The 12,692-nt window shown below is 41.5% G+C and overlaps 1 protein-coding gene and 1 non-coding gene across 6 annotated transcripts in view; both read left to right on the top strand.

Annotated features, from left to right (window-relative positions):
• LOC111863680 (Golgi-specific brefeldin A-resistance guanine nucleotide exchange factor 1) overlaps window positions 1–12,692 on the top strand; it is a 45,009-nt gene that overhangs the window by 27,127 nt on the left and 5,190 nt on the right. For 4 of the 5 annotated variants that reach the window (XM_023850219.2, XM_023850207.2, XM_023850238.2 and 1 more), the window contains exons 23-30: window positions 655–877; window positions 1,883–2,058; window positions 4,308–4,533; window positions 6,346–6,533; window positions 7,489–7,647; window positions 9,953–10,264; window positions 11,524–11,689; window positions 11,785–11,999. In XM_023850219.2, the coding sequence (XP_023705987.1) occupies window positions 655–877; window positions 1,883–2,058; window positions 4,308–4,533; window positions 6,346–6,533; window positions 7,489–7,647; window positions 9,953–10,264; window positions 11,524–11,689; window positions 11,785–11,999 (1,665 nt within the window). The remainder of the gene's footprint in view (window positions 1–654; window positions 878–1,882; window positions 2,059–4,307; window positions 4,534–6,345; window positions 6,534–7,488; window positions 7,648–9,952; window positions 10,265–11,523; window positions 11,690–11,784; window positions 12,000–12,692) is intronic. The other variant, XM_023850215.2, reaches the window with a different exon arrangement.
• On the top strand, window positions 3,159–3,263 carry LOC111863938. The gene has a single exon (XR_002842703.1). It is a non-coding gene; the product is annotated as a U6atac minor spliceosomal RNA (small nuclear RNA).

The following is a 12,692-nucleotide window of genomic DNA, read 5'->3' as shown; positions in this document are numbered from 1 at the left end:
CAACAAGAATGGGGAAGAAACATGCTGAGCCATCTTCCTCTCAGTGGACTGACTGAGACAATGGTTACATGTACTGCCAGGCCTTCCACCATCTGGTCTGGCCAACACTTTGATTGTTATGTGTTGTTACAGTGGAACCTCAATTTAATGTACAGCTCATGATGAATGTCTGCCCAAGACTCGCTGCATTCCTTACTTGACTATGAGTATCTTCTCTTATAGTGTGACTGACTTGGTTTTGGTTCAGAAATCCGTCACTTCATCAGCTTCCATTGTCCTCTCGTTAACACTTCACAACTGAACACTAAGTACTAAACTCTGAGCTCTCTTACAAATGACAAATGCTGAATCATGACTCACTCACAACTGAACTGAACTTCCAATTCAGTATTTCTCTCTCTCTCTCTCTCTGTTCTTCAAACTGTCCCCTTATAAAGTCGCTTCATGGACCATGCACCATAGAAAACACAGCCCTGCTACTGTTGTAGTGGCATGTTACAACGCAGTTGCCTAGCAATAGAAGTATTCATTGTTGCATATTGTTCTAGGCTTTACCTAGCAATGGGCTGTTTACCAAGCACTTGTCTCCACAGGAACATGTTTATCGTGCTGTTGCCTAGCAGTGGGTCGATATGTCTATGAATTGTGTTTCAGGTAATGCAGTCACTGCGTATGTTGCTGCTCCTCAAACCTGCAGCATTATTCCGAGTGTCTCGTCAGATAGCTTATGGATTGTATGAGCTTCTGAAGACCAGTGCAGCCAACATTCACTCAGACACAGACTGGTCTATCATTTTTACGTTGTTGGAGTGTGTCGGTGCAGGGGCACATCCTCCCAGAGTTGTTGGTGATAACAGCAGAGGCAGAAGTGATCAAGGTTCGTCACATGACTTATATATCTTGTTCTGGTCATAACCCTTACATCTCTCTCCTTCAGTTTGAAATCTAATGCTTTCCTTAATATCTGTATTCTAGTCATTCTTTTTACATGGCCATACCATTGTAAATATCCCTCGTCTAACTCCATTAAGAAATCCCGAAATCCAACTTCTTCTCTGAAAATTTCATTTTTAATTCTGCCCCGTCTTGTTTCTCACACATTCGTTTCAGAAATTTTATGTGTGTTACTTGGGTTTTGCTTTTGTTTCACTTTTCGTGGGTCCATATTTCAGTGTTATATGTTTAATTTCTTTATTAAAACCGTCACAACACAACTATATTAAGGACAGTGCCAAGTTTGGCTCTGCTACATGTTTCAACTATTAAAAGCCATCATCAGGCAAATAAATGGCTAACATATATACACCACTGAACTGCAGTACTAGTAAAATTGGATACGATAATATTAATTATATTAAAATAGTTTGCATAAAAATACAATAAATTAGACTATATAAAACAAAAGTTATAGTATAAAACGAGAATAAAATTCTTTGAGTTACATCATTGAGTCAGTCGTTGGTTTTTGTAACTTTCTTGTGTTCCCACGGACAAATTGCAGTATTTTATATCAATTAGAACAGTGAAACAGTGTAGCAGTTTCGACACAATTTGGACACAATCTTAATTGAATATCTGTAAGAAAACACCTGAAGATGGCATTTGAGGCCAAAACGTGTAGTGTTAGGGAGTGTATTGAAGTGAAAAATAAAAAGTGTTGCAATTTAGACGGATTATAGACAAATGGACGCTAATCACTGGTGATATTCATATAGAATAGCTAGATGACTGAATGGTAATATAGGGCAGTATGCGTGAGGGCGAAACTTAACAGCTGAAAGGGGGTGTAATCAGTGGACCGCTTTCTGTGCTGCCAGAGTAATATGACGTGGTATGGCACAAAGCAGTCAGGTTATCTGAATGTGTGGCATTTATTTACAAGTAGCAGCAAAGTCAGATGGTGATGTACCCAATGAAGAAGACAGCGGTTTGGGCAATGAACGGGGTTACACATCTGACTCTGAACTGAGCAGGGTACCCACAAGACAACACAGCAGCTTGGCATCTAGGTCGACAAGCCCTGAACTGTCCCCAAACAGCACCGGTGGTTGGATACTGGTGAGTCGTCATATACTTCTTCAAGATTGAGAGAGGGAGGGTTTTAAGAATAAAAACTGCACAAAATGTTATTTATGAAGATTGTTATACTGGTAGAGATTCAGTAGTGTCGAAAAGTCGATAGTAGTGAAAGATTTGAAGCGTTCTGAAGGTTAAGAGCAAACCCAACAAAATATTGAAATCGTTTTTTGTCTTTTGTTCGTTTTAACTCACTTTGAAGTGAAATGCTGGTCTTGGCGCATCTTTTGATAACCTATAGGATGGCAAGGAACATGAGTGAAAGTGGGGGAAGGTACTGGTACAGAAGCTTACATAACAAATGACAAAACTTCCTGTTAAATTCTCAGTGGACATTGAATTAGTATACTTATGTGTTAAGAAACTTCAGACTGATTTTTCTTAAATATTGGTTTCATCAGGTTTTCTCATGTTATGGAGTTGTGATTTGTGTTGAAGCTGGAACAAGTAGATTTTCCATGCCCAAAAGTTACGAGCATCTCATTGATGATGAATGTTGATAAATTAATTCACAAATACATTACTTGTATTTAATTAAGGACATAGAATATTTTGTTTCTGATTGCATAAGTAATTCATCCTTGAAAATGGGGCCAGTGTGGCCACCATTTAAACTGTGGTGAATGTGGGTATTCCTTCATATATGACATGGCGTTACTTATGTGCAAAAACGACTTATGATTCCTCCATAGAAAATTATTGCAGAAAATGTATATATTTTACATATTTTCCACAAAAATATCATCCATGGATTGAAGTAGGTTAATCATTTCTTGTCAGTTTGGGGTGTATTTTAAATTTAAATGTTCATATCAGAGTGATTAGAATATTTGAAGAAAAAAAAGATGTTTTGTAGGTGATTGGCTATTTTTGAAAGCATTAAAATGAAATAATGCAGTTTGAATTGCAGTCATTAAAATAGTATGGTTTCGTGGGAAAAATTTTTCGCATTACAACCATATAAGAATTTTGATGAGATGTTTTGCGAAAAATGTTTATTTGTAAACTTTTGTTGAAACTCATAGATGGGATTTTCTGGGAATATGTTACTATATATACACAGCTGCTGAGCCTGTGTTATTGTGTTGTACGAAAGGAGAGACGGTTAGCACTCCCCTAGACAAGGATGGAATACACACATACTGGTTAAGGCACTGCTGCCTGTCAGCACTTAACCACATTTTTTTTTATACATTCTGAAGTTGTTTATGCATGAAATGAAAAATTTGAGGGTCATTTAAATGTTTAATTTTGTTTAAATTCTGCATTTGTAAGTATAATTACTTACTTACTTATGGTGCTGAGCACTTCTTGAGGAAAAGCCAAATCTGCATCTACCCAAGAATTTCCCTGCATTTTATGGAACCTGAAGGTTCATTACCGTGTTCACAACAGCCCTCCACTGGTCCCTATCCTGAGCCAAATCAATCCAATCCATACCATCCCATCCCATCCTGTCTCTCTAAGATTCATTTTAATATTGTCCACCCACCTCTGCCTTGGTTTTCTCAGTGGTCTCTTTCCTTCTGGCTTTCCCACCAATATCCTATATGCATTCCTTGTCTCCCCCATGTATAAACAAATGAAATATAGGATAGTTATTATTTATTCAGTATCATATTCAGTACCATTAAATGTACATCTATATACAAATAAAATATAAAATATTTCTCTACCCATAATTGTGGGGGCATGCAATGGCATAGTTGGTTGAGGCACTGTGCTACAAGCCGAAAGGTCACAGGTTCAATTCGCAATGAGGTCACTGGATTTTTGAATTGGCCTAGTCCTTCCACCTGCACTGTGGCCCTGGGATTGGCTCTGCCTCCAACAGAAATGAGTATCAGGAATCTTCTTGGGATAAAGGGTGGCCTGCCAGCGTATAAAGCTGACAACCTCACCACCATCTGCGAGCCGATTGTCTAAAAAATGTGGGAGCCTCAACGTCTCACAACGCTATGGCTCTCCATGGTCTGTTATAGGGATAGCTTTACCCTTTTTACCAATAATTTCACTAAATTTTTTCTTCCTCAAAAATTAAGTATCCATTTTAATATTTTTCTTCTACCTCGGTCTTCCAACATGTCACTTTTCAAAGCATTTTTCCATAATAATTGAGTGTCGGTGTATGTTTTCTGAAAATACCTGTGTTCCTGATAAGACTGAAATCTGGTTAGAGTATGTGGGTATGATGCATTATGTAACAGGACAGTGTACTCTTCATCTTTCAGGTTGGCCGTGAGGGTGAAATTCAGCCACTCGCCATCCGTCCGCTACCTGTCAATCAGTTCAGCATAGTGCATGAACGAGAGCTGCTGCCCCATGACCCATATGGTTTGGTGAAGTGTTGTGAAAGCTTAGCATTCCTCATCAGGGATGTTGCCCACATCACACCATACAACTTTGAGAACTGTGTTCAGTGTATTCGGACATTTGTAGAAGCTAGCCTAAATGGAAGTAAGTTTCAAACTGTAACAGAGAACATTGCTGAATTCTCAAAAGTATGGTGCTCTTGGCTCTAATGCCTTGTAGTTCAAAGAGGCTGATGTTTTTTTTTTGGAAAGACGCTAGGCTCTCTCTGATCTACGCAGTGTTACAGCCAACAAGACAGAACATTAAATGTTACAGAGTATATTCTCATATCCTCCTTTGTTTTTTTATCTCTCTCTGTATCTCGTTTCTATGCACAAAATGCGTGAAGTGAACACATGGTAGCCAGATCATTTGTGGTTTTCTGGATTCTGGTGCATGTGCAATATAGAATGTTCCACCAAAATTTTGATGTTCATGCAGTGGTGACTGTGAAGATTACTGCCCTCAGTGATGAGGCTCCATGTAATTTGGTTGATTGTTACCAGTGTTTTGGAGGAACCTGCTGCCTAGGTTGCTGTCATAACCAAGATCAGTTTTATTAGGTTTTCTGTATATGACATACTAACAGACATTATATAGTCATTCCAAGCTAGTCACCACAGTCTCTGTAGACACTCCAAGCCCTGTAATTAATTCACTTAGTGGGGAGTGGAGTCCAACTGGGTCCACTCGGTACGGCGGCCACTGATTGGCGTATTGTAGCCTGCCCTGGGTGATTATTATGATGGAGAATTTGGTGGAATAAAGATTGGTAGGGGAAAACGAAGTACTCGGAGAAAACCCGCCCCAGGACCACTTTGTCCACCACAAATCCCACTTAACTAGACCCGGGATTGAACCCAGCGACTAACCGCTTGAGCTATGGCGCAGCCTTCCAAGCCCTGTTAATCATACCCCTGTAATTACTATCATTTCTTGTATAGGGAAATAAGTAGTTCCAGTAGAGCAAGAATTAATTCAAGGAATGTGCATGTGGAGCTTCAGCAGAAGCAATGTAAGTCAAAGGGTAGCACAGATGGAGAACAGCATGGAAATCAAGTAACCTCAACAGTCTGATTCGTGATTGTTACACGTAATTATTTTGCTATTTGCCCCGTGCTTGCTAAACATCAGTATGGCGCTTATTTAGTTGTTACAGTTAGATATTCACTTAATAGTAACTATGGGATGTAGAAATGTGAAGTGCCGAGTAGTGGACTGTTGCACCAAGTCATCCGTCGTGTATGTTTTCCGGTGTTTTCACTGCTGAGAACAGCGGTTTAAATAAGCTCAGTAGGCAAGACTTGCCCAAAATATCAAGTGAAGAAAGAATTTCTGATTGGGTCTGACAATGAATCATCAATTCAAAGGAGCAGATGTAAATTTCTTATTTTTGGAACAAACTATGTTAGTACATCCCCTCAGATGTGCTGCAGTATAGACCACCAGGATGATCACAAGAAATCTTGTCCATCTGTGTTCTTGACTTTAAGCCCAAAAAGGGCATTTAATCGTTGAAGAACTTACCGAGACGCTAATCCGCATACTTAACTACTTGTGCTACTTTGCTGCACCTGTCGAAAGTGACAGTGGTCCTTGAACATTTGCGTACATTGTGACATGACAGAGTTGAATCTTGTAATCATGCATATGCACCATTGTGTGCGTGGGGTTGGAGCTTGGTGTGCACTGCTGCAATCACAGCAAGTACTCTCCTACTTACACTAATTGTAAATTGATGTTTATCAGGAGATGGTAGAGTATGTCACTGATCATATAGATGCCATTAGAAATATTCTGAAAAAATTGCATAAGTTGCAGGCAGGCCCAGTTGATATCTTGAGCAGAGTGATGAGTGAAGGATATCCAGGGTCTTTTGGTTGCTGTTTTCATGTCTTGACCTGACTTCACTTTCAGATGACAGACGAGGGGTGAAGAAGAGCCCAGGGTCCCACAAGGAAACAAAGACTAGGAAGAAATTGGCAGGAAGAAGAAAGGATGAAAATACCAGGGCACGTAGCCCACAGAATGTATCCAACCCTTATGATGCTGACGAGAGTGACTCAGAAGAACTGCCCGGTGGATACCACCAAGTGACTATACAGGTGGGCAGGATTCGCAGAGCTTTGCACAAAGCAAGACGTGGAGGCTGTGCACACTTCTTCGAGCTTCATGACTTAGAATTAGTGTGGATCTTAGCGAACAAAATTTTGTATTGAGAAGTGTTACAGTAGTGCTGTAGAATATTTCTGAATCACTTTGGCCTCTTAGGGTTTCTGCATGGTGGATGTGTATTAACACAGTGGTTACAATATGAACATGGGGGCAGATCTCTTTCCTGTGGATTTTTGGAAAGTAGTCAGAATTAAAGGAAATTGCTTTTGTCCGTAACGTTGGTTAGTGGTTCCCAAAGTGGGATTACCTAGGGGGCCGCTAAGAAGCAAGGGGGTGGCAGGGAGCCACTGGAAATGGACCCCTCCAAGTCCATTGTTTGCTTATTTACTGTTGAAATGACTGCAGACCAGGCATTGGGAAATTGGAATCACTTCATCAAGCATATCCATCGCATTATGAATTTGCTAACAGTGAAGTTATTATCTTCCTAAGTGGGTTGTGCAAACCACAGGGGGCACTGGGGATGAATTTGTGGAACCGTGGGGCAGTGGCCTAAAAGTGTTTTGGCACCACTGGTCTAGGGAATTTAGTAATTTAGTAGAAATAATTTTAAATGGCTTGAACATCGTAAGCAAATGCCCCACCACCACCACCACAACTGCCGCTGCCGCCAAGAAAAATTGTGGGATTGCCTGTGTGTATGTCCTGCATACTGTAACATAAAAAGCCCATAGGTTGCGTTTGTGCGTTATATATGAGTTTCGGAATAAATGGCAGTTATTTAATTAAAACTGGTTGGTCTTCATGATGGAGACACAATCTGTTTGCTGGGAGTACAGAAACTTAGAATGTTACATATCGATACATTTGACGAGATGCAAAGTAGTGCCTTGCTGTACACTCCCAATGAAGGCAATGCAACTGCTAAGTGCTGTTGTGTTCCAGCTCCTGGACCTGATGCACACGCTACACACCCGCACAGCTCACATATTCCGATGGTGGGCTGAAGAAAATGGAGAGACAGACTTTACGTCCCTGTGGGCTCAGGGCTGGTGTCCGCTGCTGCAGGGCATTGCAAGGCTCTGCTGTGACTCCAGAAGACAGGTATGATGTTAAGATAATGGTCTGCTGTTATGTGATGCCGTGGAGTTTGGTAGGATGACCTGGTGCCACCATCTTCTACCTTGAAGATGGTGGAAAGGATTCTTCTGAAATGCTGGTACTTGTCTACCAAACTACATGGCATCACATCTTAAAAGCTGTAGTCATAATGCTCCCTGCCATGAGAACCTAAATGCTCAGGTAGTATGTTCCAAGGGTAATTTAGATAACACCTGGGCTTTTTTTTTTTTTAATTCGCTTAGTGGTGGGTGGAGTCCAACTGGGTCCACTCGGCATGGCGGCCACTGATTGGCCTATTGTAGTCTGCCCTGGGTGATTATGATGATGGAGAATTTGGTGGAATGAAGATTGGCAGGGGAAACCGAAGTACTCAGAGAAAACCCGCCCCAGCACAACTTTGTCTACCACAAATCCCTCTTGACCAGACCCAGGATTGAACCCGGGCCGCCGCAGTGGGTAGCCAGTGACTAACCACCCTCTGGGCTTAGAATTGAACCAGAGATCTCTGAAATATGAAGCAGGAGTGGTTATCACTACAGAGTGATATTCAGTATAACCTCTTTCACCATTAGTGATCATTGTGTGTTGGCAGTTCTGTTATTCAGCAGACATGTGATTCAGTAATTTGCATTCTTGATTCATATTCAGGAAGTTCTGGGTAAATTCTTGGTTTAGATGTCAGCTATCCTAACATGGTTTTTCCTGAATCCCCCCAAACAAATTCTGGAATAGCACTTTAAAGTAGGCCTTGTCTACTTTGTTGACAATTCATCAAGCTCAGTCATGCCTGTATTTGATACTGCTCGTATATAGTTACTGCAGTAGAGAATTCATTCTTAAATACATCTAGAAACAAACTACACTCGTTTAGGATTTGTCGTTTTTACAGCCTTGGTTATGATGAAATAACACTGTGCAGTCTGTTGAAAGTCACCCAGCGTTTCACAGGAATATGTCACTTCTATCTTCAAGGTTAAAGAGTGAACCAAGCAAGAAACAAACATGAAACAGGCAGAAAGCAAAGCCTCTGTACTATGTAGTCACAGCAGTAGATCCTAAACAAGCATACAGTAAACATCAATATATTTATTCATTCATTCATTCATTCATTCATCAGAAATCTGTCAGATGACAGGTCCACAGTCTTTTCCAAAACAGTTCCTCCAATTAATGCAATCTCAAGCTTTCTCCTTCAAATAAAAATATCCTCTTCTGTCCCCAAAGTCATCCAGCATCTTCTTACGTCTTCTTTCTCGTCTTCTGGTCACTTCTATCTGCCCCTCCAGTTTGTTTTGTCTCCAGAGGAAACCTCTCGCATACATGGCATCTCTGTTTTTGGAAAGAGACTATCCAGGAAAAGTGATAATGTGGTAGTTCCTCCATTTGCTTTCCACATCGCAGTACAACAGCCGTTGTATATATATATAAATNCCCTCCCGAAGTTTGGCACATTCCTCCTGGGACACCCTGTATATAAATAATAGGAGCAGAGGAAGGCAGCAGTACATGACAGTGGAAGATCTGCTGCTTTAGAATGAAAATGTGACATCTGGTATCTGTAGCTGTGTTTTCATAACTTCAAGTTTGCAGTGTGCATGATCAGTGAAATTGTGATATCTTGTTATTCGAGGGCTGTAATGTGTGAGGGCAGATCACAGAGAAGCAAGTGCAGTATGACCAAGTATAAATAATCACTGTATATCCGCACAGAATCTGTAGAAATGAACCTTTTGACAATATACTGTGACCATTTATAAGTTTAGTCAAGCAGGATGTAACATTGTGAAAAGAACAAATAAAAATGACACAATGATGGTGCAGTATGAGATGAGGGGGGGGGGGGGGAGGAGGAGGATGATGATGAGGATGATGATGATGATGAGGAGGAGGAGGAGGAGGAGGAGGATGATGATGATGATGAGGGGGAGGGGGAGGAGGAGGATGATGATGAGGAGGAGGAGGAGGACGATGATGATGACAACAGCAGCAACAATTTCACATTGAAATTGATACAGTAAAGCCATAATGACGCTGCCTGCGATTATGGTAACACAGTGTGCTGATCGAGCACTGGACATGCTTATTACAGGTAGTAGTAATTCTGCCGGTAGGTGGATCTGCCAGCAGTACTCTCTTGTCACCTTTAATCATTTTGATGTATAATGCTTATTTAGAGGAGTAGCCTGAAACCTGTATTTTGTATATATTCTATACTGGATATTACAGTGTTAAGCTGGGATTTTGAATGTGTGGAACCCCGAGTTATAGACTTAATTTGTCTGTGCAGGTACGCATGAGTGCCATCACATATCTCCAGAGGGCATTGCTGGTTCATGACCTGCAGACACTGACAGCGTCCGAGTGGGAATCGTGCTTCAGCAAGGTCCTTTTTCCTCTGTTGTCCAAGCTGCTGGAGCCACTCAGCCCACAGGACCCCACTGGCGTGGAGGAAACGCGCATGAGGGCAGCTACTGTGCTGTCAAAAGTGTTCCTCCATCACCTCACCCCCCTTCTAACCCTACCCACCTTCACAGCCCTCTGGCTCACCATTCTCGACTTCATGGACAGATATATGCATGTGGACAAGAGTGATTTGCTTGTGAGTATTGCTCTTATTGTCTCTTGTAAGTAGGACGAGAAAGTATTGTGATGGTGAAAAATTCAGTCACAAGATTTTGAATGAAAATCTTATTTTTGTAATGGCATCTATCAATATGTATGTGCTGCTTGCTGATACCTGAATGTTTGGATGGATCTTATTCATATTCGGTATTTAAGAGTTTGTCATTGGTCGGTGCCCATTGTCTATGAACATTCAAGCTCTAGAAACAGAATGTTTCAGATGGGCTTCGAAAAACAAAATTGTGATTTTATGTGGGGGGGAAAAAAAAAAACTATAGTTATTTCTATTAAATTCCAGTAATTTATGGGGAACATCTCACTAAATGACACTGAATAGGTGATATTCTTGTGCCACTTGTATGAGAAAGCATGTACAGTGTCTGTGCACCAATTTCTTATTCATTCGTCAGTAATCTGTCAGACGACAGGTCCACAGTCTCTTCCAAAACAGTTCCTCCACTTGATGCGATCTAGAGCTTTCTCCTTCAAATGAAAATATCCTCTTCTGTCCCCAAGGTCATCCAGCATCTTCTTCCTCGTCTTCTTGTTCGCATACATGGTGTCTCTGTTTTTGGAAAGAGACTATCCAGGAAAAGTGATAATGTGGTAGTTTCTCCATTTGCTTTCCACATCACAGTACAACAGGCGTTCAAACCACTCTGGTCATGCCTGTTGCTATATGAACTTAAACCATCTCGAGCACCATTTGCTCTGTGCTTCAAGTCGCTGCTGATGATGATGCTTCCGACATCGGTTTTTGGTTTTTGGTGTTTCTCTTCGTCTGATGCCTACCCTTTGACCTTTCCAGCAAGGAAGGCCCTGCCAGAAGCTACGCTACCACTGGTATAGCTCTCAGGGTCCTTGACATACTCAAACCCCCTCACCACGATTAGGTGGAGACACCAACGAGGGGGCAATTTCTTATATTCGTATTTTATTTAACAATGCTGTCAGTATAGCAGTTGGAATGGCATAATTTGAGGTATTGTCACATCATTTTCCTTGAGGGACTGAGGACATGATTGTATGACTAATGAGTGTGTAAGAATTGGTGGAATGAAAATTGGCAGGGTGAACTGAAGTACTCAGAAGAAACCTGCCCCAATATCAGTTTCTATGGCCTGGAATCAAACCCAGAGTGCCATTGTGGGAAGCCAGTGACTAACAACCAGAGTTGTGGCAGTTGTATGTACATGATGTTCTTATGTATGGTTGCTTGTGTTATGTTTCTTGCAGTATGAAGCAATCCCAGAGTCACTGAAGAACATGCTGTTGGTGATGGATTCAGCTGGAGTGTTTTCCACCCCTGCTGGGTACTCCCAGCTATGGACCATCACCTGGGATCGTATAAACACATTCCTCCCAACACTGAAAGAGGAGCTGTTCAGATCTCATCCTGCTGGTAACACAGCTCTAATTTAGACTTATCAGATAGATAGATAGATAGTAGTAGTAGTAGTAGTGTCAGTTCCTATGATGTACAATTTTTCTTTTCAGTTGAAACGCAAGCAAGATTTGCCACAAAGCCAGAAGATACCAGTGTAGCCAGTCCAGACTTGCAGGTACCAACTGTCACATCTCCGGTACTGAATGAGTCCACTACAGTTGGCGACCCTGCAGTGAGTCGGGTAACAAGCATCATTCTACAGCCCCCTGCAGTGGCTGCAACTCGCAATGTATCGACCCCAATCTTCATGCACCTCGGACAGCAGGTATGCAGTATGAGAGGCCTGTTACTTTGATGTGAAGCCGGGACGCTACATGCTCTGTCAGCATATTTCTGAGTCATGTCTGATGATCTGCCACATGGCAGGTGAACATATGGACAACCCAACTTTGGTTCTGAAGTAACTTCATAGAAATTAGTCTTCTTTTGAAATATTTTATAGTCACAGGAGAATTTCAGACACTTGGATACAAAGTAACCGGCAGTTTACTGTATTTCCGGGTGGAAACTTAACATGACAAACTTAACCTTTAAACGACTAAAGACACCGTATGTCGTCACAGATAGTAAAGGCAGCGGTACGAATGACGCCATATGGTGTCGCACAGTCCGCGTGTGCGGACGTTATTTTAAAATACATGTTTAAGGTAGAAAATAATGTCCTACTTATATAATTTTTGGCCACCATCTGCATGGAGTGTCTGTCTTCCCACCTGCGTCATCTGCTGGAATGTTGCCTTCGTGTGGAATTCTAAAAAAAATCCGGAAGTGCCGAGTCCGATTTCGCACTTCACGCACTTTCTCCGGACGATTTTTCGTTTCCCACGCGAAAAGAACACACGACACCTCAATTGCGAAGTAGAGGAATTCGGCCAGTGATGTGGTTTGGCCTTCTATAATCGAGATATCTCCGATTAAACGGCAGGGGTTCGACTCCTGGTCGCACAGTCCGCGCGTG

This window comes from Cryptotermes secundus, unplaced genomic scaffold (assembly GCF_002891405.2).
Source record: "Cryptotermes secundus unplaced genomic scaffold, Csec_1.0 scaffold1705, whole genome shotgun sequence".
Taxonomy (NCBI): domain Eukaryota; kingdom Metazoa; phylum Arthropoda; class Insecta; order Blattodea; family Kalotermitidae; genus Cryptotermes; species Cryptotermes secundus.
Note: the sequence above shows the minus strand (reverse complement) of the source record. Positions and strands in the feature narration are given on the sequence as shown.